Below are 21,403 nucleotides of genomic sequence, written 5' to 3' on the forward strand. Positions count from 1 at the left end.
CTTAAAGAGCGTTTTATCCTCATCCAGGCACAAGCCGCTTAATCACTGTGTTACTCGTAGAACGCTTTATCCTAATTCGGGTACAGATCACTACTCAATAATAATGTGTGAAACAGAATGAGGGTGCACACCACATTTCAGGAATTTGCAACAGTATCTGAAGGTTTATCAGGCCACTTTAGGGTGACCAGGCGTCCCAGTTTTGCCTTGTAAGTTCTGGATTCGGGCCTTCTGTCCCCAGAGGTTTTTGATTTAAAAACCTAGTCCAGGTTTTGAGGAAAGGGAGGGTGGCAGGCCCAGATTTTTATAGATTTTCAGAAATGTGTCATCTGAGGGCGGCTCGATCTCCCTAGCGTCCAGGCACGAGCTGCTTGCGCCACAGAGACGGACTGAGAAGGGACTTCACAGCAAGGCATGGAATGTCAAGAGCTCCTTTGATAATGAGGGGCCTTTAAAAAAAATAAAGCTACAATATTTTCACATTAAATACCAATAGCAATGAAGTTCATCGTATATTTAAAACATTAAAATACATCATTCAATCAGTATTACTTAACATATATCATGTTTGTTATTTTGTGTGCTTTTATCAACAGTTAAAACCGCCAGATGGGGAGCGAGGGTGCCGAGGTCGGGTTGAGGAGTGTGTGTGCGGGAGGCGGGGGATGAGGGGGGTAAAGTGGGGCGAGTATGTTACTGCTTCTTTTATGTTTCGGGCCATCTTTTCGTCTGACCAATCTGAACAGCCCCCTGGCTGGAGGTTAGTTCATTTGTTGCCATTTTTCGGTAGGGCCGTGGTCTGTATGGCAGGGAGCGGGGAAACATGCTAGGAGGCCTTTTAAAATGTCGCAGATTTCTCGGAGGCGTCCGTTTAAATTCCTTTTAAATCACACGCATTACAACATCGCGACGGTATTTGCCGGCAGTGCTATCGAATACCGCTCTTTCGGGTGAACTGGCGGAACGCGCCTTAACGCTCGTCAACTTCGAGACCGGTCGAATACCGCGGCCCCGAGGCGTCCATTGTGACGTGCACTGGCCCCGCCAGTGACAGACCCTGTTCTCTGTACATATTTCAAAACTCCCGGCATTCTGGTATGAGACATCAAATCGGCAGTACACATATATTTTTTTAATCGATATTTCCTAGACAGACGACTTTCCTTCCCACTCTTTCTTAGTTTAAAGCTGCCTTCGAGGTTTTCCTTCGGTGAACGGCGCCACATTGAGAATGTGCCCAAACGTGATTAGGAGAGGCAATGCCAGGCCCTACACAGAAGCGCCCAGGTCGACCTTAGCCCAAGGCAGACAAGTCATTTTAAACACATCTTTATTTGTTTATCGTGCCTCTCCACGGGAATGGACATTATTTAATAATACTAGGAGCTGTGACTTGTTTCCGCGCCAGTTGTGCTTAAAATAAGTGTTATTGCTAATCTTATTAATCGTGATATAGCATTAACAGTTCGTCCCATCAGCCGGAGCTGCGAATCGAACCCACGCCGCCCGGCCCGCTTACCCCTCTGCGCCACGCGAGTCCTCTCAGGACGCGGTGTGGTTTACCGGCATCCGCACAAAAGGCAGCCCATTCACAGTGATTATTCCCATCTCTGCCGGCAAATGAGAATTAAAAGATCCTGATTAGTCAGGGGGGCTGAGGAGGGGGTGATAAAGAAAGGGGGTAGGGGCAAAGAATTAAGGGGAGAAAGCAGAGGTGGGGAGGAGGGTGTTAACACATGTGTACACGATGCCCTGTGTGTTTTTTCTTCTTGTCTCTACAAGCCGGTTCCCTCCCGCCCCCTCATTATCGGGTTATAAATGCAGATCCGCTTTAAGGCTTTCACTCGGTAGAGCAGAGCGAGGGAACAAGGGAGCGGGCGGACCTTCAAAGCGCCCTTTGTTTGGAGAGGGAAAGGAAAGATTAGGCTAACTCAGCGGATGGCTCTCTCGCCTCGTTTCTGGCCTTGCCTGCTCGGGTCCTCAAGCGCTGCTGCTGACCTATAGCTTTGCTATGGACCAGAGGCATTTCATCTGCTCGGCCATCTCCCTAGCTAACCAACTATCTATCTAACCAGCAGACTATCTGTCTATCTATCTCTCTACAACATAGTTGCCAACATTACCCATTCCTATCAGTAGGTCCTCCTACTTTTTCTTTGCATTCTGGGACTTGTAGTCAGAGTTTTACAACGGGAAACGTGGAACTACACATCCCAGAATGCAAAGAAAACAGGACTTGATAAGCACTTATAGAATACAATGGACATGTTGGCAACTATGTGTACACCCGTACTAATGGTGTGTTTTTTTGGGGGGGGGGAATAAAAAAAAGAAACGTACCTTTACAGAGTGGCCCGGCACTGCGCAGTGCTGGTGTGCTTGAAGTCCGTTTTCAGTGTTGATGACTATGACATCAACGCTCGCTTCAAATATTAGGTAGTCCATGAGCAACTAATGGGAAACACCTTCAAGTCTAAAGAACGACACTCGATTCAAATAGTAGGTATTCCACAAGCAACTAAAGGGCAACACCTACAAGCCTAAGGAACGACTATTTCATAATGCTCCATTCAAATAGTAGGTATTCCATGAGCAACTAAAGAGAAAGACATTCAAGCCTAAGGAACAACATTTTCACAACACCTGCTTCAAAATATTAGGTAGATCTCGTTCTTGCTCTAGTTAAAGTGAGTCTTGCGAAGTAGAGTGGTGGTGTTGTGTGAGTTAAGGTTTCGTTTCTCGTGGGATGGAATATTGTTTGTAAATGGGAAATACTCCAAATGTACTGTGTGTTTACATGTTAACATGCCACTCTCAACGTATGTAGAATTCACCTTCAATGTATAGATAATAATCTTAACATGTTTTAAAAACTTGTTTTTACCCCACTGATTCGCTATAGACACACCCATAAGAACATAGTTCCAAATAATTCAACATATGCTAAATGTTTATGGAGGGAAAACTGCATGGATAGGTTAAGAGGTGCACACAGTATGGGCCACCAAAAAAGGCCTTGTCGATACGGTCTTCTGTGATACTTCGCCTCCGAAGGCATGCTTGTGGCCTCTCCGGTATGCACATGTATGTAGTGCAGAGAAACAGCGTGCTCAAACATATTTATCGCAAACCCCCAGTTCATAGCGAGGAACCCGAGCCTCCAGCAGACAACTCCCCATTTCAACAATGGCAGAGTTAGAGTGGCGCAGTAAGCATCAAACATCTGTTTTCTTAGTACAATCTCCGGGTATCCCCGACACAATGAAGAAAGGGTAAAAAAAAAAAGTTAATTTGCATCAATGAACATGTCAATAAGGATAATTAGACTGTGGGACGCAAGGCAACAAACAAAGGACGACAAACAAACAAACACACTGCATCCGGTAAACACTTTCCAGTAGGGAGCTAGGAGACGAGGCAGGAGCACTGTACGCATTGGCAGCTGCGCGGGACCGCGCGTGCTGTGGGCCATCATACTCGTCATCATTATGGCGACTAGTTGAAATTATGATTGAACTCCTTCAGTTAACCTGTCTTGTTTCCCTTAGGGCCTAGGAAAGGGCTTCTTTTTCTCAGAATTTGCTTCTAAAAAGTCTTTAATTAATTGACATGCCCTTTGAGTATCACAGATAGTCCTTTAGTGGGAAACTGTGGGAAAGATCCTGAGACCCGCCCAGAGCAATATAAGTTGGCCTTCATTGGCATCTCTGGAGGAGAGGTTAGCAAGTCCAGCATAGTCTGTTCCCCTGTCCATGTTGCCGGCATAGCTTCAAGATGTCTGCCCCTTTGCAATCAAGGCTTATTTTATGTACATTTCCAAGTAGGAACCCCGTCGAAAGGTTACACTGAGCAAGTCACAAGTCACAGGCACACAGCAGCGGAAGGGAGTGTGCACTGGGATCGAATCCCAGCCAGATATTGAACTCAAGCGCGGGAATGAGTTCCATGGGCAGCGCAACACCGTACCACAATAGGTGGCGCTTCCACCTTCCGCCCTAACTCTTCTGTGTGCAATAATGTACCCCTCAAAACTGTGATTAGTAACTAAAATGAAGCAAAACACTGTACGCGATGAAGTACGTTCAAAGGATAAACATAAGCAAACAAGTAGGCTGATAGCATTTTAAGTGGAAAGCCGCAGGCTGAGTGCTTCATACAAGCACAGAGCGTCAAGGTGAATTTTGCATATATGTAATGTAAGTGTGAAAAGGATATGTGATTTTAAATGAAATGTATGATATTGACAAATGTCTGCAATAAACCATATGTAAAAAGAATATATATATATATATCCCTAAATAGTGGTCGTCTTCTGCCATCATACATATATATATATATCTACCCTTATAATCTATTTGACTGGGGTATGTTGGTCTATATAACACCACAGTGACATTCCTCCGGAAGCAGTCCATAGGTTCTCTAAGGTCCGGAGTAATTGCCAGTGTTTAGAAAGAGGGACTGGCTTTTTCGTCGGATCTTGGTCCCGGGGCGCTTAGGAGGCGGGCCCCTGGAAGTTGCTGGCCGTCTTCTGCGAGTTTCACTGGCTTTCAGTTCGACATAACATCCGGAGGAGGACAGGGTAATTGACCTCTTGTGATTTTACAACTGGGGGCTTCTCCTGATGTTCTGTTCTCATATAGTTATTTTTTGTTTTGATGGGCTTATATGACGCCTCGTGCCGCGGTGCCGGACCTGCCCAGCTTGCAAGCACTGCACCACGGTGCGCATTGCCTCCACGGTATCCTCGTAATATGTTTGTTCTGATGTTATATGACTTCAGTAACATATATTTTATTGTAGGCAGGGGCTGTTAAAACGCTCGAGCAGGAAATGCAGCCGGCTCAGCTCCGGGCAATTCGCTCCCGTGGGCACTCCGTGATATGCAGTGCCAGCCGTGGTTTATTTAGGCGCTCCTTGAAGACGTATTTCTTTTAACTGCGTGGTTACCTTGGGTAGACTCCTCCCGGTTGCTTGTAGCGCCAAGATGCCTTGGGGAGTACCTTGCGCTTTATGCGGTTTTATAACATAACACAGCAAAGAAAAGCATTATAATATCTGAAACCCTAGCCAAGCACCTTCCAGTGTAAGCAACTGCTCCCCTGAGAACCTGGCCTCCTGTGTGCATTTGAGATGTCAACGTGCATGTCCTTGACGGGTAAATACCCATTCCTATGGGTTGAAAATGTGTAATCGTATCCAGTTGTGAAAGAACCCAACCCCTTGTGTTTCTCTTTGCATTCCCTCCAAAGCGCCTTCGCCATGTGTGAGCGGCTCTCGGCGCTACAGTATATGTCGTGGACCAAGTATGCAAAGGGTGAATGGCTTCACCTTGGTAGCGGATTCTCAAGACAACATCTAGGGAGGAGTCTCAATGAATTGCGTCATTGCAGCAAGTCGAAGCAGTTCTCAATGGGAGTGCGCCATTGTAAAACGCTTTGGTGAATGAGGCGGAAATGTCTGCTGCGGGAGTTACGGCATTTTATAACCCTCCACTTGTAGCCTCACTAGCTGACATTTATATTCCAAATATGGAGTTTTGACATCACGGATTGGTCATGCAAGTTTACTGTTCTTGCCACCTATTTTTTCATATTATAATTATCTGAATGTCACCCTACGCAGGGCTCCCCAGGTCGATAGTAAACAAGGACGGGAAGCAAAGCCTTTGTTACCGGGTTCTGAAGGCACACCCGACCTACTTATTTTTTTTTATTGCATTTTCAAAGCGCTCATAAAAACCCGACTGCATCAAGGCGCTGTTACAGGAATATGTCATTGCGTATTTATAATGGCTTAATACCTGCAGGTTCCTACTCGCGGACCCGGGATCGTACCTGTGTGGCTTCCTGTCCTCTTATTGCCAAGGCGAGCACTTTGCCACTGAGCTATCCTCCTGGGACTACTCGCTTGTCTACTTTCCAAAAACAAAAACAGTTCGATTTTTTTTTTCAAGTCCAAGGAATCCAATTAATTCAGCTCTTTGTAGGCGAATTCCCTCCATAATTAGGATATTATGTGGCATAATGTCCCATCATTTCTATGCAATAATATCGCATTTTCTGGTCGTATTTACGCTAATTACCTGAAATGGTTGCACTCGTGAGTCATCACTGCCAGGCGCCAGCCCTTTGACTACTCATCGCTGCGGTGAGTGTTCAAGTCCTAGAACTCTCTCACCTGAGCTGCCTTTCCTTAACAAAAGTGCAATTGACTTCCTAGAAGAATTGCTGCCAATTACCAACTGTAATAGGATATTACAATTTGGTTCTGATGTCACATTGCGGCTGCCAGAGCCAGCACTCAGCCGAATTCCACTCCAGCCCTTAATTAAAGTTGTGCCCAGCGTTTAAGATTCATTTCTCCTGAACAATATGTGAACATTTACAGACAATGGTCAGTGGTAGAAGTTCACCCAAAAAAGCAGTGGAACAGTGCCCCTGCGGGGGGCCAGAGTAGGCAGGAAAGGAGCGTTGCGCAAACCATTTTCAAGGATTGCGGTCACGCGGGTTGACAGCCAATGAAGTTGAAACAGATTTCATTTTTCGCTGGAACTATCTGAGAGTAAAATGGGAAGTGTACTTTAACTTCGCAAAGAACCGTTCTGGAATGCTGAAACTGGTTGCCAACAGTAGTGGAACTGTTAACAGTAAAACATAAAAAAGCATTGGAACGCAGCCCTAGACCGTTCCCACTCACTTCGACCACTGTCAATAGTTTATGAATAGACAATTATGGTAGAATGTCTATTTAGGGAACTGCTGAAGTTTAGCGCAGGAAACCTTTCCTCTAGCTTCATGTTACCATTTATTTTAAACCACAACAATGCTTCTCGTTTAACATTTTTTTTCCAACTGTAACACATACATTTACTCAATATATGAAAAATTGGAAGATAATTTGCTCCACCTTGAGTATAAAATCAAATATTCAATCATATGTCGTGGGCCTGAGTTACAAAGCGTTTTTCAATGGGGTGTACTATTGTAGAACACTTTTGTAAATCAGGTCCTATGTATTTTTAGAAATGGAGTGCCCCCTACAACATGTAAAAAGGATATTCCAAGTCACTTCGGAGTACAGTGACCGTAATATGCAACTCAACCTTTGGCCTTGTTCCTCGATTTCTTTACCGAATTCCGCTGTGACTTGCAATTTTTTTTTCATAACGTAGTGAAAGGAGTACTTTGTCCCATATACAATGTATATTTGTGTGTACATTATTCCAGATTTAATGATGTGATATGATATGGCCTTATAACGCGCCTGTACACAAGTGTTTCCAGGCGCGACAAGACAAGAAAGGGGAAACAAAAAGGAGGACAAAACAACGATTTTACCGGGACTTGTGTCATGCACATCGCGCAAGAGCAGGGAAGGGGGAGGGGAGAAGTGCAGAGGGTAGGGGGAGGATGGAGAAGTGCGGAACAAAGGAGAAAACAAGAGTGCAGCCAACGGGTGGCAAGTGCGGGTACTCATAAGTGCAGCCAACGGGTGGCAAGTGCTGGTACTCATAAGTACAGCCAGCGGGTGGCGAATGAGTGCAAGGGGAGGGACTGTAGGGTTACAGATGCAGACCGCAAGTGCAGGGGAGCCAAGAGGCAGTGCAGGATTGTAGCCGGACAGGCAGGGACCTGGGCCCGAAATCAGAGGGTAGCCAGGTGACCAGTGCATGGATCAGGCAGGTGATCAGCAGGGGAGAGGAAGAGAGAAGGCAGAAGCAAAGAGACAGGCCTTGAGTTGCTTCCGGTACCGAGATGGTTCTGCTCATAAAGCGAATAAATCTTTGGGTCTAAGAAAGCATAAACATTAATATTCTCCACATACTGTATGTTTGGTTAGTTGATAAAAGAGATCACGGCTTGGAGTGCTTCTGTGATGGGACAAGCATAAGTATACCCAAACCTACGAGTGGTGTTGGCGCACGCCCCCTACAGGCACATGCAGGCATGCGCCCACACATACACACCCCAAACCCACAGCAAGAAGTTTGTCTTGAATTGTGGCGACGCACGGGGAGGAGGGTTCAGAGAGAAATCCCAAACCACCAACGCGTCTTACTGCTTGGCCTGGCAGCCATCTTATGCCAAAGAGTCCCTCGTTTTCGCAAGAAGAGGAATCAGGTCACAGCTTACGCCCCAGAACACACTGGGGTGACCCCACCTATCGGCAAAGACTCTACCGGCCGCCCTCCTTTACAGTTTAGAAGAAAGGACGCATTGGCCGATTAGAGAATCTGCGTGGCTAAAACATGAGTTACAAAGCTTCACCCCATCCACAAGGCGGGCAAGAGTTAGAAGCGGCCGCAAGGCCAATGGGGCGGGTCAGATCACCTGCATTGTGTGGTGCAAACTGAGTTCCTTGCGTTCGAGTGCATTTTCCAACGGGTTTGCGCCATTATAAAACACTTTGGTGAATCATGCCCACGTCTGTGCTATTTTGCCCAAGTGGTGCTAAATTGCAATGGGGTCTATAGGATGCCACAATAGAAAAAGTGTGCCACTCTTGTTATGTGTGTGCCTTGTTTTTAATGCACAGGTGATGTGTGGTCATAACGACAGGTCACCTGGCGCCATTTGTTGCCATCATCACGTGCACCGGAGCTCTTTGAATTTAGAGTTTGAGCCGCAAATGAAAATTGAAGCTTAATAAAAACATTATACATTTGCATCACTCAGGAAATGTATGTGTTGCGGCTCCTGAGAGCAGCGGGAAACCTGGGCACAGAGGTGCAGGGATGCTGGTGACATAGTGGCATCTCCCTGCGATTGAATTGTGCATAAGTGAAATTCAGGAAGCAAGCAAGACCTCACTCGCATAGCCCCTCCCCTTTTCGCAATGCATGTTGGGGTCTATAACCTGGACTCAACTCAGACTCCAGAAAATTGCCTGTGTTAAGAGTATCATGTTCGCGATGCTCCTGCGACAATAAATGTATCTTCGGAAAGCGCTACTTTGCTTCCTGGCGCTACGTCTGTACTATATTGAATACTGGAAAAAAAAATATGTCCAACTCATTAAAACGTGGCTCAGTCAGGCAACATATTACCCATGTTTTAGGAGGGTAAGACTACAAAGGACTGGAAATTGTGTTTCGGGGTGGCAAAAATATATTTTCCCCTGCTAGATGGATGCTTTATAAACCCAATACATATATAGGAGCAATTGGTCACATGATGAAAGGCTTCGGGCGGGATACAGCCGGTGAGTGGTTTACAAAGGTCAGCGAGTTCTAGGCGGTGTACCGCCCACTGACCTCTCATTCACAATATTAAACAGACATATGTCCTACTTCAAAATATATCCGACACTTCACTGTGACCGTGTATCTAGAACCAGTTTATTTATTTATTTTATTTATTGAACATTCGTATGGCGCCTATACAGCAGATAGTGCTTCCAGGCGCCACAAGACTAAGGGACGCAAACAGATGAGGATAACACAACAAAAAACGGCCCAGCTAGGCCTTGTGACTTTAGGATAGTGCATGTGCTTTCAACAGGAAGTGCGGGGAGGGGAGGGGGGTGGAGGGATTGGATGAGATGGAGGCAGTGGGGTTGCAGGAGGTAAGGAGCGAAGTGGCTGGGTAAGAGCTTGGGGGGTCCGTGGGCAAGTACTAGGTCAGGCCAGGTGGGCAAGTGCTGTGGGTGACGAGGTGAGGGTCGGTAGTGCGAGGAGGGGCCAGGGGGTGACTGGACACAGCAGTCTGATCAGGGAAGGGTGCTCGAAGGCAAGTGCAGGGCACTAGGACAGACTGGCTGGGGTGGAGGGGCTAGCCCCTGTATGACTCACAGTGGACCAGGCAGCCAGTCATATCAGCGGTGAGATTGGGTTTGCGCCTGGGCGGGTGAGGGCAGATGAGGAGGTATTCCGTTTTGGATGGGTTGAGTTTTAGGAAATAGTAGAAATTAAGTAATCCCTGAAATGCGGTCCGTCAATATTACAAAACAGCAGTCAGCTGTAATTTACATTAATTCTGACAGGTGGTCCATTCCGACCCCGTGGTGGTGCATGGCAGCGAGTCGCCCGCCACTGCCTGCCATGCCGACTGCATCCTGATCCCGACGCCCGACCCCCGAGACTCCTATCGGCCTGAACAGCCACCCCTCCTCGCAGTGAGAAGCAGTCTGCCCTCACCACTGCCTAGCCTGGGGACCAGGGCCCACGGAAGGGGCAAAGCATTGTCCATATGGTTCTCCACCACCAGCTGCCCCCAATAAATATATGTTCATGGAAGCAAAGTACAACCCTTGGCATGCTGGTCATGTATATGCATGGAAGTACAGTGCCCCCCGTGGCATGCCGGGCCATGTTTAAGTATGGATGCACTGTGCCCCCCTTGGCCTGCTGGTCATGTATATATGCATGGAAGCACAGTTCCCCCTGTGGCATGCTGGCCATATATATGCATGGAAGCACAGTGCCCCCCTTGGCATGCTGGTCATGTATATATGCATGGAAGCACAGTTCCCCCTGTGGCATGCTGGCCATATATATGCATGGAAGCACAGTGCCCCCCTTGGCATGCTGGTCATGTATATATGCATGGAAGCACAGTGCCCCCCTTGGCATGCTGGTCATGTATAAGCATGGAAACACAGTGCCCCCTTGGCATGGTGGTCGTGTATATGTATTGAAGGACAGTGCCCCCCTTGGCATGCTGGTCATGTATCTGCATAGAAGCACTGTTCCCCCTTGTGATGCTGGTCAGGCATTTGCATGGAAGTACAGTGGTCCTCTTGGCACACTGGTCATGTACACGCATGGAAGCGGAGTGCCCCCCTTGGCACGCGGTGTTCTCCATTTCGTGCCTGTCCTCCCCCCCGGGTGACTAGAAGCTGTGTAATGATTTAAAACCGCGCAAAGGCCTCGTAGGCGCCTTGAGCACGGGTTTCCTGGTGGGCGGATGGGGCCCTGGGTGCCAAGCAGGTGATTTGTCAGTGGTAGTACCTCTCTCTTCCCCGGGCCTGACCCCGGCTCGGATGGGAGCACCGAGATAAGGCCCTTTCAAAGGGAGTCCTCCTGTGATGTATGCGCTGTAATAAGCCCCAAATAAGCTTAATTACAGGGCCGCTCTCCAGCTCTCGGGCGCGGGAGGCGAGAAGAAAGGGCCCGCCCCATCGCGGCTGTAAATCTTCACGATGAAGTTGTCCGGGAGATAGGGCGGCTTGCATTGCTGCCAAGCAGGAAAGGTAGCACGGCAGGTCAATGCAGCTGCTGTACGAACTCCGACTAGCATACAGGTCACAAGTTCAAATCCACCAGCATTTTGTGCTCCAGGAGTTGCTAAAATGCCCTTTGCCTTCTGGCACCTGTTTTTGATCAGGTTACGAGGGTGTCTCTGCAAGCACTCTAGAAAATCACATTCTTTCATTGGTTCGGCTGTAAGGCCCTTGGGCTACAACGCAGTAGTGGACCATTCCATACCAGGTAGTACAAATGCTTTATTTTGTAATTCACGCACTTAAACTGTAAAAAGTACGGTTTACAGTCCATTGACATCCATAGCAAAGATTGGGGCCACGGAGAGTGAGTGAGAGTGCTGCTAGAAATGGCATCTGCCGCCCATCTCTCATGTCCACACGCATGCGCTCTAAGCACGCGTCGGACGTGCTAGCAGGTTAGTGTGTTTAATGTCTGCTTCCGGGAGGTGTACAGGGTAGAGTGGCCAGATTATCAACATAGAAAACCGGGACGGCAAAGAACACAAAAGAAGGACTAACCCACTCCCACACTAACCCAACGACCAAACGCCCTCCCCTCCATTCAACAACCCCACTCCATCTGCATACACATGGTGGGGTTTTCACTTTTGATAACATCACGTAAACAACATGTCCAGTATATTCTAAGTAATGCTCATTGGTGTATTTTAATATTATATGAATATAATGGACTTGATTATTATTGGTAATTAGTGTGAACGGTTTAGCTCCTCAACTACAACACAGTTTAAAAAAAGCAAAGCATGTAAATATGAATAGGCTGTAGGTCTGTTACACATTACATGCCTTGATATCTAGATGTGTTCAGCCTTTCTCTGTGCCACAAGCAATTCATGCACACAACTAGCTGGAGGTGGGGGGTTTGAGTCTCGTCCTCAGAGGCCAACACTCAGAACATGTTATTTTTATTTACTGTCACCTTCCCATTCCCTAAAACTGGGATGGGGGTTTTCAATCAAGAACACCTCTCTGGACAGAGGGACAGAGGGCCCAATTATAGACCAGTCCCTGTGAAAATGGGACGTCTGGTCAACCTAGTATAGGTTCTGAAAGGCAGTTGAGCAGCCACCCAGATCGACTCAGCCTTTTATCCTTCCCAGGTTGATGAAATGAGCCGTGGCCCGGTCTGAAGGAACACTCCACGGACATCCCCCAATCTGCTGTGCAGATTCTAGAGCGTAGACAGTGGTACCACCCCGCTCATTTCATCAACCTGGGAAGACTAAAAGGCTGAGTCGATGTGAGTGGTGGCACATCTGTGCCTTTCAGACCCTATACTAGGGTGACCAGACGTCCGGCCCACTGGATAGGGTGTTAAGGCTATTAGCACCCCAGATTGCCGATCCGGTAAACCGGGGTGCTAGGGGCATTGTATTTTGTTTGAATGAACAGGACGCTGCACGGCATCCTGTTCATTGAAACAAAATACTACACCAAGATGGCCGCTATGGAGCTGGAAGGTGGGGATCCCTATGGAGCCAATCTTCCATTTCCATAGTGGCCGACAAAGGGAGACATGGCAAGGCGGCGATCCTCTGCCAAAATCAGGTTAGTAGGGCTGGAGAGGGAGGTTACTTTAAAAAATGAAGGAAGGGAGGATCTGGAGAAGATGGTCAGTGTGGAGCAGGGAATGCAGCCATTTGAGATTAGCAATTTCAGCCCACAATCCAAGGACACTGATTGGCTGCTCCCTCCACCCTCCACCCTAGGTGCTACTTTTCAATGGGGACATTTTTTTCCCCCTCCAGATAGTGTTTGACAGCTTACATCACACGTACTCTGCATACCTGAAAAAATACAAACACCCAGTGTCGTAGACGCTATTTATATCTATGTGACCCCATGGAGGATGCGCCATGAGGGTAGTGTTTACTCCCTGCCACGTGGCGGAGTTACTATAGGGACTGCACGCTCACGGAGCACTAATTCTGTCCTTGCAGCATTCTACATGGTGCATTTTATTGCAGGGGATGGAATTAGTAGGCGGGAAACATGATATACATGTTTATATTTCCAAAACCTTTCACCACCTTCTATCTCTCGCTTCCTGGTATGATATGATCGTTTATTTATATAGCGCCTATACACAATGTGTTTCAAAGCGCTTCAAGGCAAGGGAGGGAACAAGGGAAAATACAACCACATTCTTACAGGCCATGAACAGTAAGGATGTGAAATTAACTATCGTACTCGGCCTGACGGCTTTTCAGATAGTGCAAGAGCTAAGACATAGATAAGAAAGGGAGAGGGAGAGTGGGAAGGAAATGGAACCGGACAGGCGGCTACCATACTAGGCCTGATGACATTTCTGGTAGAGCCGGAGAAAAACAAAAGGTGAGGGAGAGGGGTGCCGAAAGGGAGGGGAGGAACAAAACAAGTGACTATCATACTAGGCCTGACGACATTTCAGATAGTGCTGGAGGGGTGGTGGGGAGGAAAAAAACAGTAATGGGAGGATGGAGGAAACAGAAGAGGTTGCTATCATACTAGGTCCAGGGACAATTCTGATAGAGTAAGTGCATAGAAGAAAGTAAGGGGAGGAGATAGGAAAAGGGAGAAGGGAAAGGAGGAGAGAAAAGAGAGTAAGCAGTCAAAAAGAGTGGAGAAGCAAGAGTGGAGAGCGAATACAATTGCAGAAGTCAGTAGTAACACATAATGTTGCAAGCCAGGATACAAGATGAAGATGGGAACAGCATGATTCAGGGCCACCATGAGTACAAGATGCAAAGGAAGTCCAGCATGAGAGTTGAGAAAGAGTGACACACTGTGAATGAATGAAGTCCATAAAAGTCAAATCCAGCATTGGCCACAAGACAGTGATGGGGAAGGAAGGCACCAGGTGGGTGGCGCCTGCTAAGTGGTGAAAAAGAGCGGCAGGCAGGAAGGCACCAGGTGGGCGGGGCTTAGGCCAGGTGACCTAGATCCACTTGCACCTGCTCCCCATCTGCCCTAACCTTGTTAACTTACCTGTCTGCTGCGCCGACTGGTTGCTTGGTACCTTCAGAGTCTCACTGGGTACCAGGCTCTCCATGAGCACTGCCTCCTTGCGCTTACCCAATGCTGCGCTGCCCTGGCTGCACTTACTCAGAGCCATGCAACCCTAATCTCACTTCCCCCTTCCCTCTCACTTGCACTTCCCTCTCACCCTTGGCCTTGCACTTCTCGGTGTTGCACTTGCACGATCCGAATGACACAAGGCCTAGTAGGATTGTTTGTCTTTTCTTCCCCATGTGTTCCCTCCCTTGTCTTGTGGCGCCTAGAAACACAGGTGTACAGGCGCGTCATTAATGCCATATCATATATTATATCTCCTACATTATTTTGTATAGATGGGGTGTCTATCATTTTTAAAGGCAGACACATTTTCTCAACACCCTTATAACGCTTTTCCCAGGTTTTTTGAATGAACTTTGGACATTGGGAACAGTTGATGTGGGGGAACATTGTGTACCCAAACATTTTCACTATTGTCATATTTCTTTTCCTGTGCACCATGCTGTATGTGCAGTTCGTACTGGAAAATCGCCTGGGCATTACAGCCCTGATATGGACTGTACTTCCAAGCCATATGTGGGGAATATTGACTGCGCCGGAGTTACACAGTGGTGGTCTATTGATTGAGAAGAGGGAGGGACCATAGGGGGCATAGCCCGCAGACACAGCTTAAGGGCTATATTTTTATTCCAGTGTCCTCCAGTGGTGGGCATAGATGTGCACTATGCACTGCAAAAGTGCAGTCAACAGTTCAGATATTTATTTATTTAATTTGTTGGATATTTATAATGCGCCCATAGAGCAAATGGTGTTTCAAGCACTAGTAGTAATTATCCGAGCAAAGCACTAGCAGGCCATTTTGTAAAACGAATCTGATCTCGGGATATAACTCTTCATTCCCGGTGCAAGCTGCCCAGGAATGGAATAAGCTTCTGGCTGCTTTACATACCATAAAAGACACCCCTGAAATTTAGGATACAACTGAAAACTGCCTTGTTTGAGTGATAATTCCTGGTTCTGGCTATGACCTCTGCTCTTGATGTGCCCTGATGCCTGCGGGCTCCGGCGCTATATAAATATATAAATAAATACATCATGTTTTTATCATGTGACTATTAATGGACCAATGTGAGGCAGAGTAGGGCATTATTGCTGCACAGAAAGTCAAATTGCCCTGCAATCACAATATTGCCCATGGCCAGCCGCCAATCAAACACTATTGGCGTTCTTAATTGTCGATATCTGATCCATTTTTTACATAATGACTATATTTGTCATATGTAAAAATACTACATGTTGCCATACAGAGCAATGGGTTCAAAACGGCTATTTCACGGAATGATTTCACACTTATTTTGTCGTGATTCCCGCAGATTAGGGGCCTGATGCATGGAATTTTTAGCCAAGCCAACAAACACTCTGATTCGCAGAGTGGTGCAAAGTGTATTTTTACAGTGCAAAGTCTCTTTGCACCAGTGCAAGGCCATTGCAAAGTCACTTTGCACTGCAAAAAGATGCTTTGCACCACTCTGTGAATCAGGGTGTTTGTTGACAGTGCAAAGTCACTTTTCACTGCGCTAAAAGTTCCATGAATTAGGCCCTAAATCCGAGGTGCTCAGTGCAGTGCCTGTTTGCTTAATTAGGCCCACTTAGCGCGATGCAAAGAGTACTTTTGCAGTGCAAAGTCACTTTGCCGCGCGCAAAACTTTTTGTGAATTAGGCTCATTGTCTTTAAAGATCACCTTCCTTCCTTTATTTGTGACCTGTAATTTGAGCTAATTTTATGATTTTCCTTTGCACTAGTTATCTTATCATCATAATATTGGCACTGTAATATTCCTATGTTAAGCAAGAGTCGAAAGCTCGATACAAGTCCGAATAAAACGCCAAAACATGCTATATTATAAGAACAGTCATACGGGCCTGATTCAGTCATACAGGCCTGATTCATGGAATTTTTTGCACGGTTCAAAGTGACTTGACACTGCTGAAAAGTGACTTTGCACTGCCGACGCAAACTCTGATTTAATCGAGCTGTGCAAAGTGTATTTTTGCTGTGCAAAGTCTGTGCAAAGTCAGTGCATAGTCATTTTTGCAGTACAAAATAAAGTTTGTACAGTTCCATGAATCAGGGATTGTGTGGGCAGTGAAAAGTCACTTTTCAGCAGTGCAAAGTCACTTTGAACCGTGCAAAAAATTCCATGAATTGGGCCCATAATGGCTAACCGGCTTTTAATTTCTACAGCGTCATGATTACTTTGGTCACCGTGAGGACATTTTCTGGTGGAGTGGAGTTCAGTTATTTGTAGGAGTTTTCTGAGGCCAGAAATGAGTGTTTCAACTTCATATGGTCACATATTGCATATTTTCTATATTTCAGAATATTTTCTATTTTGTCCTGAGCTATATTTTCTGACCGAGTACAATGCTCGTGGGTGCAGCGGTTATTCCACTTTTGAAAACCAGAACTTACAGACAGCTAGTTAGGGTGGCAGATCGACAGATTGCTTGACCAATCAATAGATGGATCGATGGACACATCAATTGATCAATAAACATATAGACCAATAGAGCGATGTGGACATATCTGTAAATAGGGAGATAGAAATGTCTATATCTATCTATTGACCTGAAACATCATTACATCATTAAAACCGGGTGTGATGTGAGCCAATGCAATAGAGAAGGGACTACGTTTGGTATAAATGTATTCACAACTAAAATGGTGCACATTCTGAGGAATGCCAGGAGTCGGTGAAACGCGTTCGTGTGTTGTCTGTCTTATCTGTGAATACCTGAAAGCCAATAAAAGATTTCAAAATTATGGAGGACTGGAAGTCTGGTTGACAGGAGCAAGTGCCGCCGACCGTTTTGAGGGGGGTGAGTCCGGCTATGCTTTTCGATATCTATCGCTACATAGGTGGATACATAGCTCTCAACTCACATGCTTTTGGCGGGTGTCACCTGCCTTGTAAAGGCACCCACCAAGCCTCCTGCACGCCCATTCATTCCAATGGGCGTCTCACCCGCCAAAAACCAAATTGGGTGATTTCACCCGCCTTTGCACCACAAATGGTTGAGAGATATTTGGATAGATATAGATAGCCTTATTTACAGGTAGATACGTGGATAGGGATAGACAGGCAGACAGACATAGATAAACAGACTGCTCTTTACAATCACCCTGCCCTCCTGTGCAGGCTAACTCCTAGTACTTAGCAAACTCTTAGATGACTCAGGTCTCCAAATTCCAAGACACACAGAAGGAGGCTCTTTTCAAAATAATCAGAAACTTCAGAAATCCCTCAGGAGTCATTAGAAATCCCTCAGGAGTCATGTGCCCACAAGTGCAAGCAGCTAGCTATCCATTTTGGCCAGAGAATTCAAAGCTGTTACAAGGCGACCAAGATCAAAATTCCTCCCGCCTTTCCTTCTCTAAAACACTGCCTTAAACCTGCTAGAAACATGTATAGCTGGTATCTATCCAGATTGGTTCCACCCCTTTCTGTAGTGGACACTCCCACCTTATTTATGACCATCCAGGTGTCCGGATCCTATCCTCACACTACGATTTGCCTTAACAGCCCACAATTACCACTGGACTGGCGAACACCTTAAACACCCGGTATTCACACCCAGGGAGTAGTCTCTGTCCCATCAGAAGAGGCAGTAATAGCAACTATTTTGATTAAAACCTCCAATGACTCCAGTGATTGGGGGAACTGTCGCCCAATTTCCCACCTGGGCAGGTGGTGCAGCTTTTTTTTTCTCCAGAGGGGACAACAGCCGTTTGCACCCCCTGTAAACATCTGCACCCCACCAACCACACAGTGGGACAAAACACACAACATAGCCTCATTGGATGGCCATAGGTTGGGAAGTGAAAGGGGTACTTGTGCAGGTACAACTGTCTACAGCCCTTGAGACTGTGAGCCTCTCAATGCAAGACAGGTGTGGCACGGGTGTGGCCGGCTTTGGTAGAGCGCGGATGCAATCGCTTCTAAGCCAACTACAGTACAGTAAATCCATGCCACCTGTATTATCAGCCTTATCTGTGTTCTGGGGTGGCATTACGCAGGGCTCAGAGCCTTCGCCACCTTTAGTCAATATCTACCTATCTCCCCTTGTGACGCTGATCCGCTCTTTGGGCTCCGCCTCTTTAACAAAGCAGATGCCCCCCAAATCCTCCTCTGATTCTCATCGTCCGCAGCAGTTTCTGAGGTCAGGGGTCCATCTAAACATTATACCCTCTCTCTTGACAACTGGATAGGAAAGACATGCCTCCAAGTTAAACCTAACTAAATACAAAGCACAGAGCACCCTCTCCACCCTACATGTGTGGATTTTTAGTCATTCTGGACTGTCAGTCTAAGTGGCTGCTGTGTTCCATCCAATGGTTAATGTTAACGGATATTTGTACCGCGCACAATCACCACCGGCGTGCTCCCCTGGCGCTCTTAAAATTCGGGTGTCGTGACTGATGGTGCACTTGTTGGGCCCCACAAATTGCAAACATTGTGAAACCCGGCTTATACCACCTTCATATGATCGAAAAGTAATTTCTGAGCCTTGACCAACCACACAGAACCGGGGCCATTGCAGCATCAGGGCCGTCTTTGTTGGACTTTGCTATTGGCATCTACCTTGGCAAATGAAAATGTTATTGCCTGAGTGCCGAGGCTCCAAAATGCAGCTGTCTGCTAATAAACAGACCAATGAGAGAGCTCATTTCATCACCAATTGTAGCTGTTCATATAGTCCTAGTGGACAAGTGTAATCCAGTTCCAGACACTTTGCATGGATTACCAAGCTTAGATTCCCGTCTCGGGAGGATAGCTCAGCAGCAACGTGCTCGCCTTGGAAGCAAGATGACACAAAGCAACATTGGTTCAATCCCTGGGTCCGTACTTAGAAACCTCTGGGTATTAAGCGCGTTATAAATAACCTATCATATCATATCATTACGGACTTGGTCCACTGTCTCTTCTGAAAAGGCCCACCTCTATCCTCTTCCGCAAATTGGCAGCCCTCGGCACTAAATGGGGCAGATCCAGTGGACGTGCTTTCTCTCATTCGTCCCCATCCCTTCGGAACAAGCTACAGATGCAGCCCAGAGCTCGAGAGAACCAATTGACCATCTGGAAATATTTTGAACTCTATAAAGCAGTCAGACAACCATCAGCTAGAAGGATCTCACCGATGCTGAAAGGCCACTTGTGGTCAATGTTGTGCTATATGTTATGTCAAAAAGCTTTTATAACGCACCCATCACCACAGTAGTAGTCTTATAGTGCAGACGCCCGTCTTCTGGGGAGGCCTATTGTGGCCCTTCCTGGGGTTAACCAGGCAGTGGGGTACGCTGGAAAGGAAAAGAGTCAAAGGAGAAGAGTTGGAGTAGGTTAGGAACGAACAGGAGAACAAATGGAAAGGTACAATGATTTTCATAGTGAGGGTGTGCGCTTGTGGGAGTAGAGGTGCGTGTGTAGTCATTGGTAGTGGATCAAAGAAATATTGATCATTAAGCAAGGGAGGAATCTCCACTCATGATGCCCAGAAATGTTTCTGTGAGAATCGATAGATAGATAATATTTCAGAGGGCAGCTAACTTTGCATGAAAATTGATATCCTTGCACCGGGAAACTTATTATGAAGAGATTTTAAGATACAATCGTTCTACACAGCTACGTTCAGAATGGCGCATGGGAAATGCAACAGAAAAGCTTGTAAAACATATTGAAATCGAAATAAAAAGTTGGCGGTGTTGATCCTAGAATTCATTCCCCAGCCTTATGATTGGTGAGATGACCGTGATGGATTAAACTAATAATGCCCCGCAAAGTAAAGGTGCAGTTGAATGTACAAACATGAGAGTTGGTTTCAGAGAGCCTTGTGACAGTGCTGAGAAAGGGCGCTGTTCTATGGCTGGATTGCAATGTGCTGTGTGAAATAAGGATACAGGAAGTTTGGCATGGCGGATTGGCTGTCCCCAGTTGAATAGAGTGGCCCTAGACTGGCTTACTGGGAAAAGTTTCTTGGTGGGTCACCTGATTTTATTGAATTGATTGTCATCCATTTTAAGGCCTACTGGCAACATTAAATTATGCCTACTGCTAATCACAGCAACTGCCCTTCCAGTGCCTGCTTACATGACGTCAGTGCAGGCAGGTTCTCACCCGCTTGCCCTTTGTCTGTTGCAGGGAGTGAAGTGTCCCAGGACAGCCTGCTACTACACGGCCCCTTTGCCCGGAAGCCCAAGCGGATCAGGACGGCATTCTCCCCCTCCCAGCTGCTACGGTTGGAGCGAGCCTTTGAGAAGAACCATTATGTGGTGGGGGCCGAGAGGAAACAGCTAGCCAGTAGCCTCAGCCTTTCGGAAACACAGGTGAGCACCCAGTGCGGGCGGGAGGCCTATATGTGAAGCCTGTCATCTCTATACCGCCTTCTTTATCTTTCTGTCCATCTCTCTGCCACTATCTATGCCTCCCACTGTTTGTGTGTGTAGCCCTCTCTCTACTGTCGACCCTTTCCTGTCTAAACCCGTTTGCTCAATTATCTACAACTACTGTGCAAGCCTGTGTACACAGGCCAAAGTGCGTAGAGGAAGACATTTTCAGAGTGCTCAAATATTATGTGGTGTATTTTTATCTAATTTCTGTTCATAGAAACATAACAGGCACATTAGAGCCACTATGTATCCTAAGGCAACAGCTCCCTCTAGCGGTGACAACAGTTGAAGCTATGTGGTAAAGAAATTAACACAGTAGGACCACTCTATATCCTAAGGCAACAGCTCCCTCTAGCGGTGACAACAGGTGAAGTTATGTGTATTCGGGCGGTCCGTACTGCGCATGAGTGCATTGGACAAACATACATCTGGCCCTTTATTATATAGGATGAGATAGAGGAGCAGGGACATAAACTAACATTATGCAAAATGCACCTACGTTTTTCCACTTTTAATGGCGAACATAATGGGCTTGATTCCTAAAAGTTTGTATCCACTTATGTATACAACAAGCACATCAACGTGAAGAAACAGTCCAGTCTGGCTGTACCAATAGTCGATACACAGTGAATATACCCACACAAGCAAGGAGCTATTTTATACACAGCTTATTCAACCCAAGACTGAGATTTCTCAAGGCTGCAGAGCATTTCCGTGTAACACAAAGACATTTTTTCA

At 46.6% G+C, this 21,403-nt stretch overlaps 1 protein-coding gene across 1 annotated transcript in view; it reads left to right on the top strand.

Annotated features, from left to right (window-relative positions):
- LOC138516859 (homeobox protein EMX1) overlaps nucleotides 1–21,403 on the top strand; it is a 61,939-nt gene that overhangs the window by 4,377 nt on the left and 36,159 nt on the right. The window contains exon 2 of the mRNA XM_069632302.1: nucleotides 20,418–20,602. Coding sequence (XP_069488403.1) covers nucleotides 20,418–20,602 — 185 coding nt within the window. The remainder of the gene's footprint in view (nucleotides 1–20,417; nucleotides 20,603–21,403) is intronic.

This window comes from Ambystoma mexicanum, chromosome 6q (genome assembly GCF_040938575.1).
Source record: "Ambystoma mexicanum isolate Mex_15411 chromosome 6q, UKY_AmexF1_1, whole genome shotgun sequence".
Lineage (NCBI taxonomy): Eukaryota > Metazoa > Chordata > Amphibia > Caudata > Ambystomatidae > Ambystoma > Ambystoma mexicanum.